The following is a 16,002-nucleotide window of genomic DNA, read 5'->3' as shown; positions in this document are numbered from 1 at the left end:
TCAGGCTCCTTTATAGAGGGATGTTCCCCCATAATACCGCATTCATCCACCTGCAGTGACCACAGTATCGTTCAACACCTATTCTGCGCGTGAACATCAACATCAATTCAAAGAAAACGAAAAGGAGGGCTGAATTGGTGTGGTGCAAGATGATGGGAATAAATGAAGCTTGCAAAATGAATTTAGTGATACACTCACCCTAATCTGTGCACACTTAAATAACAGTAACACCACACAGTTTTGGAGCTTGCAGACTTCCTTCGATTCTCATTCAAATTGCATCAGCATGTAAAACCATGCACAGGAGAGCTCGGCAAATGGGAGAGAGGCAGAGAGGGCCATACCTATGACCTTATCCTTCTTTCCGTTTTTGATAGGGGTGCAGAGCAAACTCCTCATCAGCTTCCGCGAGTGCTCCGCACTTTCACTCTGCCGTGGGAATAAAATCGGCCAATCAGAAAGCTGTACGAGCAGCCAAATACAGCAAAAACTCCACAAAAAAGAAAATGATTCAATAGCATGGCGATGGAATGCTCCACTGGCGAGGAGCAGAGTCCACATGTTCTCACCGTCCAGGGGAATCGCGTGTCTTTGGTGACGTCCCCAATGTTCAGCGGCTCCATGGTGTTCTTCACATACTGCGCATACATGTAGTTGATCTTGCTTACGTCACAGTCCCTAGAGGGAGACCACAGGCTCACGTCAAAGTCCAGCCTCTTTCATTCAATGACTCATGTTTTTATATTCAAAACAGCAAAAACAAGAGATAAACAGAGCATGGAGGCAAGCCTCTAAGTATGCATCTACTGGAACACAGCCAAGCAAAGAATTTACCTTCTGCTTAAGGGGTTAAGCCCCAGGGCTCTGACACTCTCTGCCTGGTGGATGCAGTTGTGGTCATACATGACAAACTTACCCTGAAGCTAATTTTTGTCACAAGATGCCATATTTTTGCTCTTTGTGAAATGAGAACCACCAAGCTCACTGCAAATAACTGCTCAAAGAATCATCGGGAAGCTCTACATGGATGTGGTGGGTGTGCATGTGTGTCTATATGGGGGGGGGGGGGGGGGGGGGGTCTTTACATCACCAGGTCTCACTGAACATTAGTTCAATTAATAATTTAAATCACCAGGATTTTTCTGAACACTGGTTCAATGAATCGCTTAAATCACCAGGATGATGGTGATGTTTGAGTTGCACAGCTGACTAATGTGCCACTGCCAGAGACTTTGAGTGTGTGTGTGTGTGTGAGTGGTGTGTGTGTGTGTGAGGGAGGGAGAGAGAGAGAGAAGGAATGCATGAGAGCAAGAAAAAGAGAAAGAAAGTCAGAGGGAGAAGGAGAGAAATGGAGAGTTGGGTGATGGTTAGAACAGCATGGGACCTCGATGTTGACTTTAATTCTCTCTGTACTTGCTTAGAAAGTCAGAGCTTTAATTTTAGCTTTGTTTGCTCTGTCTGGAAAGCTATAAAACAGGTCAGATATGTAATACTATGTTACATGAGCCATAAAATAAAAAGTAATTGTTTCTTCTAGGGTTATTAAGCAAATACAATAGAAGGGAAATCAACCACTGAAATATGTATGAGACAAAAAACAGTAATAATAACAATGGTGCTATTACATATGAAACAAATCTACAAATGGACTACAGCTTGATAAAAATGGCCCAAGATTAAAGTCGTTAGGAAATTGTACAAAGTTCAGAGAGTCAATGAGTCATAACTGATTTGATTTTGGACAAACACTACAAAAACTACAAATACCAGTACTGTACACGAAAGCAGTCACTTATATACAAAATGAGGTTGGTGGATCTACTAAAATGTAAACCTTAGAAAAAGCAACTGAATCTTAAAAAAAAACATAATGTCAAAGTATGAGAGCCAGAAATGGGTCTACAAAAACAACATGTGTTTCATCTCACTTATTCCACTTGGCATTTGAGTTTTTTTTTACCCTCCCCCTCTCTCTCCCTCTCTCTCTCTCTCTCTCTCTCTCTCTCTCAGCTGCATAAGCAGAAAAAACTATTTTAGGCATTCACAAAAAGGCACAGATAAAACATTAAATAAACAAAATAAGTTCTTGGTTCAAATATACAAGAACAAACAATTATAAGATCAGATAGGGATAGGGATTTTTATGGACCAGAATTTCAGTTTAACTTTGTTTATTTGTCCTTTATCTCTCTCTCTCTCATTCTCTGACTCTAATTCTTTCTCTCTCACAACTGATTCTGAAGATTCTTCTTAGAGTTCCAAAATGTAAACTTGCACAGAATGTGTGGTCTGACCGAATTGGGACATGAACTGATGACCTTCTCGAAAACACACACTCTCTAGTAAGAGAAGTGGTTCCCCATGTTCCAAGTGACCCTGATGTTTTGCAGAGGAAACAAAAAAAATGTTTTATCTGGACAAAGGACTTTGAGTGGTTGAAGTCAGCACATGCAATTTGTCTCGTTTTACTGAAACAAACATAGACAGATCTGCATTTAACACTTCGCTGTCTAGTATAACTTAACCCCTATAATAACTTGCACTACCAAGGTCACTTTCCATTGTGCAATCCTGTGAAGCAGACAGTCAGAAAGCACCGCCTTGTCCTGTTTAACTCCTTAATCTGTGGCTGTATTGCCCCTTCACAAGCCATCAAGGACAAACCATTAACAACAGCGGCTATAGATCGGTCATAATTGTTCATTTCCCTCATCCAAAATTTAACGTAATAATGTTGTTCATTTAAATACATGGGCTTTTGCCAATGCAAGTAACAAGATGAACCATAAAGGGTTAACACCTATAGCTCTCTGAGGCCTCCAGAATCAGGCTACCCGACAGCTTCCCGAATCAACCTCTTAATCTCAAAACAACCCTTTGAGAGGCCTGGTACTATTCAGCCTTCACTAAACATTTCTTTCTTACCTGGGCCATTTGTTTAAAATCTGACTCACGGAGCATCTAAGTAAATTGCCTTCTTTGGGAGTCTGATGGCTCCACACCAAATATCTGCTTTCCTCCACATCACAAATACGTGCACAGCCAATGCACGTGTCAAGAAAGCCCACGTGGCCAGATAAATATTTGTCCGCGGTCAACCTAAGAGCTATGTGGAGAGATGCGAGCTCGTTCACCTGCAGAGAATTTTCTTTGTAGATCTTTTTTTGAGGAAAGAAATTACTTTAATTCATAACAAGTTACGATAATCCAGGGGGGTCTGACACCCGATTCATTTATTACCTAATCATGGTCTTAAATCAAGGCTTTGATAAGTAGAATCAAGAGTCGTGGTGCTGGGCTAAAATAAAAAACCTGCACCCACACCGGCCCTTTTTGGATAAGATTGGACATCCCTGCCCTAAGCACTTGTTGATTGAGGAGCCATTGTTACAGACCTTAAAAGGTTTTAGGCTCAAGGCAAATTCATCTGGTAGAGAACAGAGCTTATTCTCTGGAATAAATACCATTGTTATTACTGATGAAGACCTTCTTTGTAATAAAATCCTTTCATAACTCCATTTTACCTTCCACCTATGAGAGAACAACTGCTTTCATAACCTCCTCCCTTCCAACTGTGAGATCACATCAGTTTTTCTGTCTCATATCTCTGCCTCCTTGAAAGATCACATCACAAATCCAGCCTCTCTCCCACCTGAGAGTAATCAACCTGTTTCATAACTTTCCCCCAATCAACTCCCATCCTTACATCTGTCAATGCCAAACTAAGGTCATAATGCCCATTTCAATTTTACTAATGGAAGATACAAACAAGAGAGGATGAAGCACTGGTCTCTGTCACTTACTGAAGTGTATATAATATACATGTATGGGGCATGCCGCCCCGCCAAGGCGTAACTTGGCAGGATGGCATACCTGCCCTCCCAATATATGAGCCACCTAGTATCCCCATCAGTAACTGAGGCTGGAAAGAAATAGTTTCAGATATTTAATCTAAAAAAAAATAAAAAAAACAGATCGCCTTACCGTTTGGGAACCTCGACAGACTCGCCAAGTTCCTCATGTTCCATGTGGAACACGCTGGAGAAAGAGTTCTGTAATAAAATCAGAGGAGAGATTATTTATCTAAGGAGGTATTACTGCTGAAGTAACAGAGTTGCTAGGCACACTTTTTAATGTCATTAGTCTCAGGTGATGGTGCATGTGAACTCAGCATCATTCTGCTGCCATCAAACACTTCGAGGTTTTTTTTTTTCTTTTTTTTTTTTCCGAAAAGGCTCGGGTTCCAGCGCAACAGTTAGGGCATTATCGAGCGCCGCGCTGAAACAGCCAATCCGCGGGGCGCTGCCTTCGAGAGACCTGGAGCAGCTCACCGTAAAAACGGAAAGCTGATATATTACCCATCACAGCAGCCAGAGCTGGAGTTCATTTCAGCATTCCTGGACATGTGTACACCACCTTATAGGGACTTGTTTAGAATCTGCGCTCCCCTGCGAAAAAAAAGAAACCTGTTGTATTTTTAACACGGGGGGGTTGAAATGGGACCAGACCAGCTTCCAGATGTTACATTGCAGCCATTAAGGAGAAAAAAAACCTGTCTTCATTCGAAATACAAATGTCTTTTTTATCGCTGCCAACATCAAACCTCGTTTCTGTACACGGCACGGCTCTGGCTGTTTCCTTAAGGGCTCTTGCTATGATCAAGTTACATTTACATTTGTATCTTTTGAGAGGAACCTCAAACTGTTGGACATTAGAGTTGCAAAAATAATAGTTATCTTCCATTGGAAATAGCATGTCACCATCCTCACCATTGTCACCATTGTTTTGGAAAGTAACCGTCTATGCTTTTACTCCCACATTTCAGTTTATATAACCTATGTCATCACCTGCTTTACCTTATACTGCAAATGCACCTTATAACAAGTTTTAGTACTTGTACTGTAACAAGAGGTGAATGACACAAACTCAAGACCATTTCACTCCACAGTAAAAATGAAAAAACATGACAATGGTTTTCTCTCACAGTGTACCATCCATCCATCATCTATACTCGCTTATCCTGGGCAGGGTCGCGGGAGGTGCGGAGCCTATCCCAGCGCGCATTGGGCGAGAGGCAGGAATACACCCTGGACAGGCCGCCAATCTATCGCAGGGCACACACACCATTCACTCACACACTCATACCAATAGGCAATTCAGAGTCTCCAATTAGCCTACCGGCATGTCTTTGGACTGTGGGAGGAAACCCATGCAGAAACAAGGATAACATGGAAACTCCACAGAGTTCAAACATATATTCTAAATTCAAACTTTACTAATGGCATTGCCACAACTTACCAACTTAACATCTTACTAAGCAACTAATCTTACATATACATAATTTGCCTGTGTTTGGGCCAGATGGCTGACAGTGTCAGAAGTTTCTCTGTCGTGTGTATAAAGCCAGCACCCCTCTATAATATTTATCCTCCACTAAGAAGACAGAGGAGACATTGCTACAATATTCTAGAAAGGCTATGTGATTTTTTATGCATTTGCTGTGCTGTGCTGGCTTCAGGATACATCCACCAGTAAGGAGATAATGTTGCTATGAAGTAGCAAAGGGTTGTAGAAATGTTATGAGCTGGCAGTGCTGAGTTGTGTATTCAACACTGCCAGTATTTATACTGCAGCAAGATTACAATGTTGCTTCAATTTTGAAAGAACGTTGCAAGAATGTAATACATCCACATCCAAGTTACGATGTGCAATCTGCAGTACCTGCATCAAAGTATTTATACAGCAGTGAGTACCCATCGGTGCTACAACATGGCAGAAGGTTACACTGAGTTGCACAGAGGTTTATAATCAGCAGGAGTCAGTGTATGCTCTGCAGAAAGATGATAATGTTGCCTCGATGTTTTGCTGGTGTATGGGGATTATTTTATGTTGGTAGTCTAGGGCTGAAGTCAGTTTTGACCCTGCAGTTTTGACCCTCGCACCCCCCCCCACCCCCCTCAATTTGCTGAGTGATAGCAGACAGCTCTGGAAAAACAACTATGCCCCAGGTTCAAAAGCAAAGAGACGCTTATCTGGGAATCCTCAAATTTGGGCTTACTGTAAATTATTTGGATGAGATGACCCCCCTGAACTGCAAAATTTCACAGACATTCTTTGACCTGTAGGCCACAGCTGCAGTGCATGCAGACTCCCAAAAAGGCTATGACTGCGCAGTCACAGATTTGGCTGAAGCCTTCCTTGAAAATCAGTCCAGAGACTGAAGCATCAGCACTGGTCTGTTAGAAGACAGCAGCTTAAAAATACTTGCCATAATTTGACATTACCATAAAAGTTGACCACAGGGGACTAAAATGTATATTACTTCTGTCTTGTTCAAACGGAGTTTATCAAACGAGAATGCTGTTAGCTGTGGAATTTAGACCAAAAAGAGAGCTGAAAACATAGCTGTTTTACGTAACAAAATGGCCGTTCATAAGTCATTTCCATTCAGTGGCAGGGTAAATATTATGCTGCTGTTCCTTCACATTTCATGCCTGCCTGATACCTGGACAGTGAAGTCAGAGGCCTTGCCCAGCTAGTAGGTTTACACAGGCAGCTCTACTCAGGCCCGGTGACAGATCCTGGGCTCCAGTCCCATCACCCTCTCTGACTGGCTGCCGGAGAGGGGACACGCTCTGATTGGCTCCCCCAGAGAGGGCTGGCCAGTCACTGGCCTGGTCTGCGGTGACTCACAGTATTAAAGTCTTGCTTAATAGTTTTTCCATAATGCCCCCGCAGCATCAACATAACACTCAAACAGGAAAATAATCGCACAGCAAGTATTAGCGAGGCGGAATCAGTGGGAAGTTTGGCCTCAACGCTAAATTCTTCTTTTTTTTCAAAATAAATCAGGATCTCCGCAGGCCTAAAATAAGATTTTTTCTTTTCATTTGCGCATGTTTTCTAAAAAACATTGTGAGCGGCTCCGTGGCAACAGGGAATAAGAAGTTGATTCACCGAAGGCTGTAGCCCTGTTGCCTTTCATAAATGGGGCCAGTGTGGCTGCAGATGTCAGAGCAGAGTCATCCGCCTCTCACCAAGCCAAGGCATCCAACACAGGCCCTCTTCAGGGACCTTTCCGGGAGGATGATATCGGTCATTTTTCCCAAATAGGCTTCTTTACAAGGAGGAAAATCACTTCTTATTATGCTCTGACGTACGCATGGCACCAAGTGTAAATGGGCCTTCAGACACAGGATGTACTGTGCGGGCCTCTACATCAATGGCCCCCACAGTAATACAAATACGAGGATGAAATCCATCCAGAGTAAATCCATTGCTCTCTGTCTTTTCCATAATAATCCATCCAGCTGGGTAATACATTTACCTATCCCCTCGTACCTATTAATTTTTCTGTCTATAATGTATGTCAATATTTTTACACGAAGCAGCAAAAGCTTCGGTTGCTGAAATGAATATCAGTAGAGCCCCGGACAGGAATTCCAGTGTGACCTTTAGACATGACTCACTCCATAATTATCGTTCTTCGATACTGGCTGAAGACATTTCCAAATGTAAAATGGCTGGGCGGCTCATTCGGTTAAGGCACCACACTGTTGCGCAAGGATGAGCCCTGCGATGTCGGATCAAATCCGGACCGAGCCAGTGCCGACTGTGGCCAGGAGCTTCTTAGGGAAATTTGCAATCGGCGATTGCATCATCCAGGCTATGTTGGTTAGGGGTTCATAGCTCTCTAGCGACCCCCGCTGGTCAACTGGCCTCCTGTGGACTACAGGCAAAAGCCGCATATGAAAGGTCTTCCTCTGACTCCACTCTATGCAAGCTTAGCTGTAGTCTGCGGTGTGGGAAGAAGCAGCTGGCAACACCACAAGTTTTTGAGGAGAACCACGGTTGCCTACAGTCTCCCGAATCAGCAGTGATGTTCTTGTATATTGGACATTCCAAATCAGGGTAGGAATTGAACATTTTCAGCCCCATGTTGGGTGTAAAATTAATGAAAAAAATGTTAAAAAAGAATCTCCAAATGCAAACCTACAGAGGGAGACAATGGAGACACCTCAAACTTCAGAACCCCCCCCCCCCCCCCCCCCACCACCCACACAGCGTGTGGGTTACTGGTTGAGCTCAATGTCATTTCAATTCACTCAGGAAATAATTAGAGATACTATTAATTCACCAACACTTTTAATTTTAATTGAATTCATGAATTTCAATAAATATTGTGTATTAATTGAATTGAAATGGAACTGCCCCCAACTCAAGTGGTTAAAAGTCACTCCCAGTTCTGATCGCTCACCATGGAGTCGCCATCGGCGATGAAGACGGTGCAGCACTGTGCCTGCATGAAGGACAAGATTGTGCCCGCGATCTTCCTCAGCAGCACCTCCAGAGACTGCTGCTCCTCAAAGATCAGACTGGCCAGGTCCAGCAGCACCTGCCCCACACACCCAGAGAATACATTATACACACCCAGAGAACATATTATACACAACACAAAAACACTATATGCACACCACACGCAGAGAACACATTACACACCCAGAGAACACATTACACACACCACAAACACGCACATTATACATGCCACACCCAGAGAACACATTATACACACCCAGAGAACTAATTACACACACCACAAACAAACACATCATATATACCCAGAGGGCACACACATTATACACACCCAGAGAGCACACACATTACACAAGAAACACACACATCAAGGTCAAGGTACATAAACTTTATTAGCCCAGAATGGGGAAATTCAAGAGGACATGGTAAACAAAAAACAAAAAGGACATATAAAAAGAGAATGAACACAATGAAAAGGATAAAAGTAGAGCCAAAGTTCAGGACAGCATTCCCCTCCCAACTCCCCAGACACATACACGCACATTGTGAAATCCCTACGGTGAAAAAAATCGATGACCATTTCTTTTGTTTTTCATACATTAGTCTTGAGACAGTTGTCTGAACACTAGTTGACAATATTCTCTACCTCCTTCTCAAATGCAACCAGGGAGGAGTTACCTGGCCTCAGGAATCCCACTAGGACTGTGTCAACTGCATACTTATAAAATGTATTAGTGGGGACTCAACGCTCATCCAGGGTTTCTCCTGCATGGAGAATTATCAGGCGGCCGCCTCAATTTAATTTTGTGCCACCTTAGCAAAATTCTGACCTGTATTTTCATAAAAAAAACATTATAAATACAAGCTTTGCACATGGTGGATTTCTATCATTTGTAACAGCAAATACTCTGATGTGGCACTGTATCGTAATCAGCACAACAGCAAAGGAGCTACCAAAGAAGAACGGAAAGCTACTGCAGCTGTATACACACCACAAGCACACACAGTACACACATAACTTACACACAATTAAACACAAAAACCAACAGAGAACACACTATTGCACCCTTGAAACATCCCGAGGACAAACATGTCACACAAACACAGTGAGCACACACATCACACACACACACACACTGTATATATCACACTTGCAACACACACACATAGAGGGCCTGGGTCACGCAGGCAGAGAAGCTCATCCAGAAGACACTTCACAGTTTTCTGGCTTCAAACCGCTGCATTCTGGGCCAGCAGATCATCCCTGTTTTCCTTCTGCTGTTTTTAATTGCAGACGTTTTTCCGTGGAAGCGTCTATGGTTATTTTAAACACCTGCCCGCTCTCCCAAAAAGGCAGCAGAGCTGTCTCATCGCAGCCTGCGTTTACGTGACAGTTACCTGGCCCTCCACACGCTCAGAAGGAAATGCGCTAACTGCAGTTTTCCTAAACAACGTCCGTCCGCTTGCTGGATCGCAGCTGGCACACGGCAGAGGACAGAGCTGAAGGCTGCTCTAAAAAAAAGAAATCCCTCAGCCGCCCTGCCCCCTACACCCTTAGCCGCCCCTCCACCCCCTCAGCCCCCCCCCCCCCCCCCCCCCATCCCGCCCGCACTGCCCCCCCCCCCATCCCACCCACTCTCCCTCTTTCCAACCCGTCGGAGGCGGGACAGGAGGTCGCACCTGATTCCGCCGATTTTCCAGCTGAGACGTCTCGTAGAGCTGCGCGTTGTGAAGAACGATCCCAGAAAATGCCAGATAGGAGGAGAAGTCCTGTCAGGAGCATTCACAGTGAGTAGGGCATGACATTTACCGGAAAAAGAGCCAGTGACCCCTTCCCACACCTACCCCCGCAAAATAACTTTCCACCAGCCTGAGTGACACACAAGAGAAAAATGAACATTTCACGTTTCTTTTTCATTCTTTTACCTTTTCATCTTGTTCTGTAAATGTACCGTTATTTCCACACTTCTTGTTAATCGCCTGTGCCACTCCAACCACCTGGTTTTGGAGGAAAGAAAAAGAAAAATAACCGGCACTTTGACGATTCTGCAACACCGGCGTTCTTTCTTTTCTTGACATATCCCAAATGGCATCAACTTTGACCTAAATATCAGTATAATATATTTCGTCCTGCTGATAGATTCTCAGCAGTTAGCTGCACACATCTCTTACAGTACAGTACAGAAGCTCCAGAAACAACCAATGCATTTCCCTTAGGAATCAAAGTTATACTGCATTCAAGAATCTATTAATCTAGCAATGTACATTGCCACAAATATCAGAGCAGAATACAATTACTGACTCAAGTCTCATCTCTAAAACAAAATAAATTTGTCTAAAATGAATGAGTCTAGTACAGTATTTGTGCAGTGTGGATCATACAGTGCAAAGCTTTTTGGCTGTTTTCAGATCTTTACTCACTGGTATTTTATGACAAACTGAAATCTCGCACTTTAATTATGAAGCACAATATAATGTTAGCCAGCTCACTGTCTGGGTACTCACAAGCTGCTACTAAGTGTAGGATTCTCTGTTCCTGTGAGTTTTTCCTGATTAGTTTGGTGTGTCTCAGGCTCACATGAGTGGTATTTTGTGATATTGATCAAAACTGTTCTGGAACTGCAGTTTAACTGCATATTTGTTTTTGAGGCACTGGAGGGTACATCCAGTGCAGGTAAAGGTATGTTCTGTATACACACCTGAATCTTGGAACCACAGGAGATGATAGTGCTACCAGCTTCCAAGCACTTCTATATTATTCCATAGTAAGCTAAGTATGTGTTTTTGGACATGGCCCTATTGATGTTATCTAATCATGGTGACGTCTGCGGTGTTCAATACGATGAAAGCCAACTCCGTCCTCACCTCTTCACTATGGTTCTTGATAGGCATGCAAAGAATGCTCTGGGTTTTGTAGCCCGTGATCTGGTCAACTTCTGCATTGAATCTAGGATCCTGTGGAGACAGTAACAAAGACTTCAGCTGTTCATCATTAGCCAGACTGAGAAATCCATATCCATTATGAAGCAGCAGAGATTTTTTTTGTTTTTTTTACAAATATGTTAATCATTACTTGGCCCTTACATAATTCCTACAATAAATGTAATTTATTGCTCGCATCAATGACGAGGCTGCAGCTGCGGAACATATGAAGAAAGATCACAAATAACAACTGTATTTTTGGAAAGTCGTAAATTATAACGGCAGCCTTATACTTCTACTCTGTCTCATCTATGAGTGTTTAATATCATCTCCTTTATTCAAAATGATATCCACTAATTGTGTGTTATTTGCTGTGAGAATAGCATGAAAAACAGAGTTGGTAGCCACTGCCTGAATATGGTTTCAACTAAATATTTTTTCAAATATTTAATCAATTACAAGCAATTACACTGCATTGGGATTTTCTAAGTTTCGTCCATGGTTCTGCTGTTTCCAGATCACAGTATAATCCAGAACCCCCCCATTGCAGTGTTCTTGAGTAACGCAACCACAGGTATATCCTATCCAGCCACAAGTCATGACCTTTCCTGTGAAACAGCCTCTGTCTTTTAAAATTACCCAGCATGCTCTGTGGCCTCCGGTGGGAAATGTTTACCCATGCTCCAGAGCTGAGCATCGCTACGGGGGTGATTTCTTAACGAGACACCCGTCCCACACACGCTATCGCGCAGGCACGCAAACAGGACAGCCAGCGCAGCTATGGCTAGGTTACCTCAAATGACACTGTTTGCAAAGAACTGAGACAAGCTATGCAGACACAGGAAGCACTGTCAGAAAGGGGAAGGAAACAGAGCAGTGTATTATGGGACAGTAAATATCAGGGAAATTAAACTATTTGGACTGAAGAGTGAGCGTACAGTGGTGTAAAGAACAGAAGTGTGCGTTTTAAAAACTCCTGTAACTAATATAGTCCCTGCAGTTGACTTCCCACACTACAGTCCATTCATCACACTGCTAATGTGACTTATGACAGGATGTTTCTAAAGCCTTCTTGGGTTTTTATTTGTTCTTCTGTATGCATTTTGGGCCACAGCAATTGTATGAAGGGCGCAATGTAAATACAGTTATTTATTATATTCGGTTTATCTTGTATTTTGTTTCTATCCAGTGTTTTGCTCTTTTATTTTGTAAAGCACTTTCTAATCCAGCATCAAGTGCAATAAAAATAAAGTTGCTGTTGCTGTTATTATTATTATTATTATTATTATTATTATTATTATTATTATAATAAATTACCCATCACCATACAAATGTGTTCTATTTAATGCCTTTACTATTATCTTGACAAACAATGCAAAACTCCACAGAAATAATTTTTAATAAATGTTTTTCTATGCTCCCAGGGTGAAATATGGCCTAATGCAAAACCACAACTTTTATTATTTTTGGATATAATCTATAAATCATCATTTATTTGTATAGCGCATTTCATACACCTTAGTGCTTCACAATTACAGTAATTAAAATAACAAATTAATTAAGAACATAAAAGCCATTAAAAAGTATTAAAGAGGCAATAAAATAAATAAAATCAATAAAAATAATATAAAAAGTAAAATTAAATAAAAATAAGTTATTAAAACATTGTTAAAAATGGTAAAACAGGATCAGTAAGAATCCATGTAAAAGCAATGCTAAAAAGGTATGTCTTAAGTTTCTTTTTTCCAAGGACTGAACAAACAATTCATCATAATACCTCCTGCTAGATGCCTCTATATGCCTTTATTTCAACAAAGTTTTCAGTACTGTATTTTCTATGTACTTACTCAGGTATTACATGTATTTTTAAAGTATTTTTGTTTGAGCTTTTTGAATTGTGTCATGTGGACAGTTGCTAAATGTCCTCTGAACCCCAAAGCTCCTTTAACTGGTCAGAATAGCAGACCAATTAGCCTCTTGCCAGTGATAAGTAAGTCACTTGTTCATGCGCAAATATGGAACTACGTCACCTGCAATGATCTTGTGTCAAAATCTCAACATGCATACCAGTCCAATCACTCTACAACCACTGCACTGGTAAAAAAAAAAAAAGACAGTTGACTGGCTATCTGCAGTTGATAGGGGGGTTAATAGGGGCAGTATTCATAGACTTCAGTGTAGCATTTCATCTTATAGATCATAGGCTTCTTTTGCAGAAGGTTAGAAGCTTGGATTTATTTCACTGGAAGAACCCATGTTACTTATGTTAATGGTCCACACTCACAGCCTGCTGCACCTGAATATAGAGTACCTCAGGGCAGTAACTTGGGTCCTCTGCCCTTCACTCTGTTTACAAACCTGTTATAATAAAATTGAAATGTATGCTGATGACACATCTATAAAACAGCTAAATCTGTGGAAGATATTGACACAGATTTACAAACTGACATCACCAGAATGTCACAATGGGTTAATGCAAATACTTTGTTCATGTATACTGTTAAAACTAAATACATGACATTGGGCACCGGCAGGCAACTTAAAGGCCTACCAGCTGCTTCACAGTGATTAACCTTTGAGACAGGTAAACTGGAGCAGATTACTGAGGCTGTGTTACTGCCTGGGTGTACATATTGACCACCATCTTATGTGGAACACACATATTGAACAGCTGATAGGTAAGCAGCAAAAGAATGTTGCAATGGTTAGAAGGTATGCCAAATGCATGCCTTCAAACACCTTACAGAAGGAGGTCCAAGCTCTTGTACTGTGTGTAGCAGAGTACTGCTCTCCTGTCTGGGCAAATACTTCTGAATCTAACATTAGGAAGCTTCAAATTCTGCAAAATAAAGCCTGTCGGCTCATACTGGGATGCTCTTACGAGATGCCAACATTTCAGACAAACAATAGTTATCATAAGCTTCTCCCTACCAGCACAAGACATAATTATAAAACTAGGTATGCAGTGTTCGGACGAGACTTTCATTTGCCAAGAATGAAAACAAACTGTGGGACGCGAGAGTTTTTTAAATACAGTACATCATGCTGTAAAGCAGTGGCAGAGCTTGTCACCAGAAGTACAACTAACCAGGGATCAGGGATATGCACGTTTTCAAAAGACAAAAGATGTGTAACCAATACTGTTATCTTTCTCTGAACAACAGTTAAAATTAATTTTTATTCTTTTTTAAATTGTATTGTACCTTAATGTAATGTAATTAATGTGTTACTTGTAAGGATCTGTATTGTATTTGTGTTTAAACCCAGGAAGAATAGTTCAATTGAATTAAATTTTATTCATCAAAATAAATGAATGAAATACATTTTTTTGTGAATTCACGCAGAAATAAAAATCTGCAGATCTCTACATCCACCCGCCCCATTCTCCTCTGCCCCCTCCCCTCCCCTCCTGCCCCTAAACCCCCTGCGCACTCACATTTTCCACAGCGGCCATTTTCACCTACTTAAAACTCAGGATGACACCTAATAAAACTGTTCTTAGTTATTACATCGGCCCAGTGCCCTGCGGCCAATGGTGGAAAACTGCATCTGCAGTTTTTTAAAAGACCCACAAAGAGAGTTCCTCTCGTTCCTGCACTGAAGTAAAGGAACACTTCACTTTATTACAACACAAGCAAACTATCAGCTGTCCCTGTTGACCGTTAGCGGCATCGCCGTTCCTCCTGGGTCGTCCTGTTTTTGGGAGGCGAGCGTTGTGGTGGTGTGCCTGCCGTGGACCTGGCTCCTGGGTGGGCTAACCTCGGCGGGAAGGCCATTGCTCCATGCAGGGCGTGGTTATCCAGTTGGGAGGTGTTTTTTTCTTTAGGGAATATTCCCTCAGACATTTTAAAGTCTGGGGAAGTGGACTTTTTATCTCTTATTATTAATAACAATATTATTATCTATCATTTATTATTTCATTATTATTTTTTTTTTTTTTGCTCTTCCTTGTCATTATCATTATTATGTCTACCATTGTTACTACAATTATTGTGTCACCAATCACTAAGAAAAAGAAATATTGCAGTGAACATTATTACAAAATACAGTATATAAGTTGAACATGCATTTATTTGAGTTCATCAGTCTGTCACATGTTTTTTCACAGTGGTCCACAGTCATTGAAACGTAGTCTCCATAGTGCACACAACATGGTTCCAGGCTCAATCCCAGCAACAAGTTCGCTTCACTGCTTGCCATGATGGGAGATTGTCCTATTGTCCTAATTGGACACAAGTGTATTCTACAGCGATGCAGTCATTCTCACTATCTCTCCTCTCTCTCTCCCTCTGATCTCTCTCACTCTCTCTCTCTCGCTCTCTCTCAAAAAAAAAGATAATTAATTCTAATTAATTAAGTCTGGGTATCTTTACTTTTTACTTTTATTTTCTCCTGCTTTGTTTTCTATTTATTTATTTTTCTCTTTTATTATTTTTGGATAGCTAGTATTGTACGTCTCCTTAACAGTTAAATAAAGGAGAATCAATGGTCAAAGGTCTCTCTCTCTCTCACTCTCTCTCCACTGCATTCAAAAATGCTTTATTAGCATGACATATTTTGATATATTGCTTTACATAAATATTGGTGGGACACCTTGTCACTTCAGAAATCAGAAATGAGAACCTGCTATAAATACTACAGATAAGTTCAGATGATCTGGCAAGAAGATACTTGCCACATGCAGGTAAACATGCACACACGTATGCAAACACTCATAGACAAGCACACACTCACACAAACCCACATTTACAAACACACGCACACACA

The 16,002-nt window shown here is 41.5% G+C and overlaps 1 protein-coding gene across 5 annotated transcripts in view; it reads right to left on the bottom strand.

The window, feature by feature from the left end:
- pde5ab (phosphodiesterase 5A, cGMP-specific, b) overlaps positions 1-16,002 on the bottom strand; it is a 56,501-nt gene that overhangs the window by 18,844 nt on the left and 21,655 nt on the right. For all 5 annotated transcript variants that reach the window (XM_035426579.1, XM_035426581.1, XM_035426580.1 and 2 more), the window contains exons 3-9: positions 11,179-11,268; positions 10,240-10,311; positions 9,994-10,083; positions 8,258-8,395; positions 3,985-4,052; positions 570-678; positions 345-429 (exon numbers count right to left, since the gene is read on the bottom strand). In XM_035426579.1, coding sequence (XP_035282470.1) covers positions 345-429; positions 570-678; positions 3,985-4,052; positions 8,258-8,395; positions 9,994-10,083; positions 10,240-10,311; positions 11,179-11,268 — 652 coding nt within the window. The remainder of the gene's footprint in view (positions 1-344; positions 430-569; positions 679-3,984; positions 4,053-8,257; positions 8,396-9,993; positions 10,084-10,239; positions 10,312-11,178; positions 11,269-16,002) is intronic.

The sequence above is a fragment of the Anguilla anguilla genome, chromosome 7 (genome assembly GCF_013347855.1).
Source record: "Anguilla anguilla isolate fAngAng1 chromosome 7, fAngAng1.pri, whole genome shotgun sequence".
In the NCBI taxonomy this organism is placed as follows: Eukaryota; Metazoa; Chordata; class Actinopteri; order Anguilliformes; family Anguillidae; genus Anguilla; species Anguilla anguilla.
The sequence above is the reverse complement of the archived record's forward strand: the minus strand, read 5'-3'. Positions and strand labels throughout refer to the sequence as shown.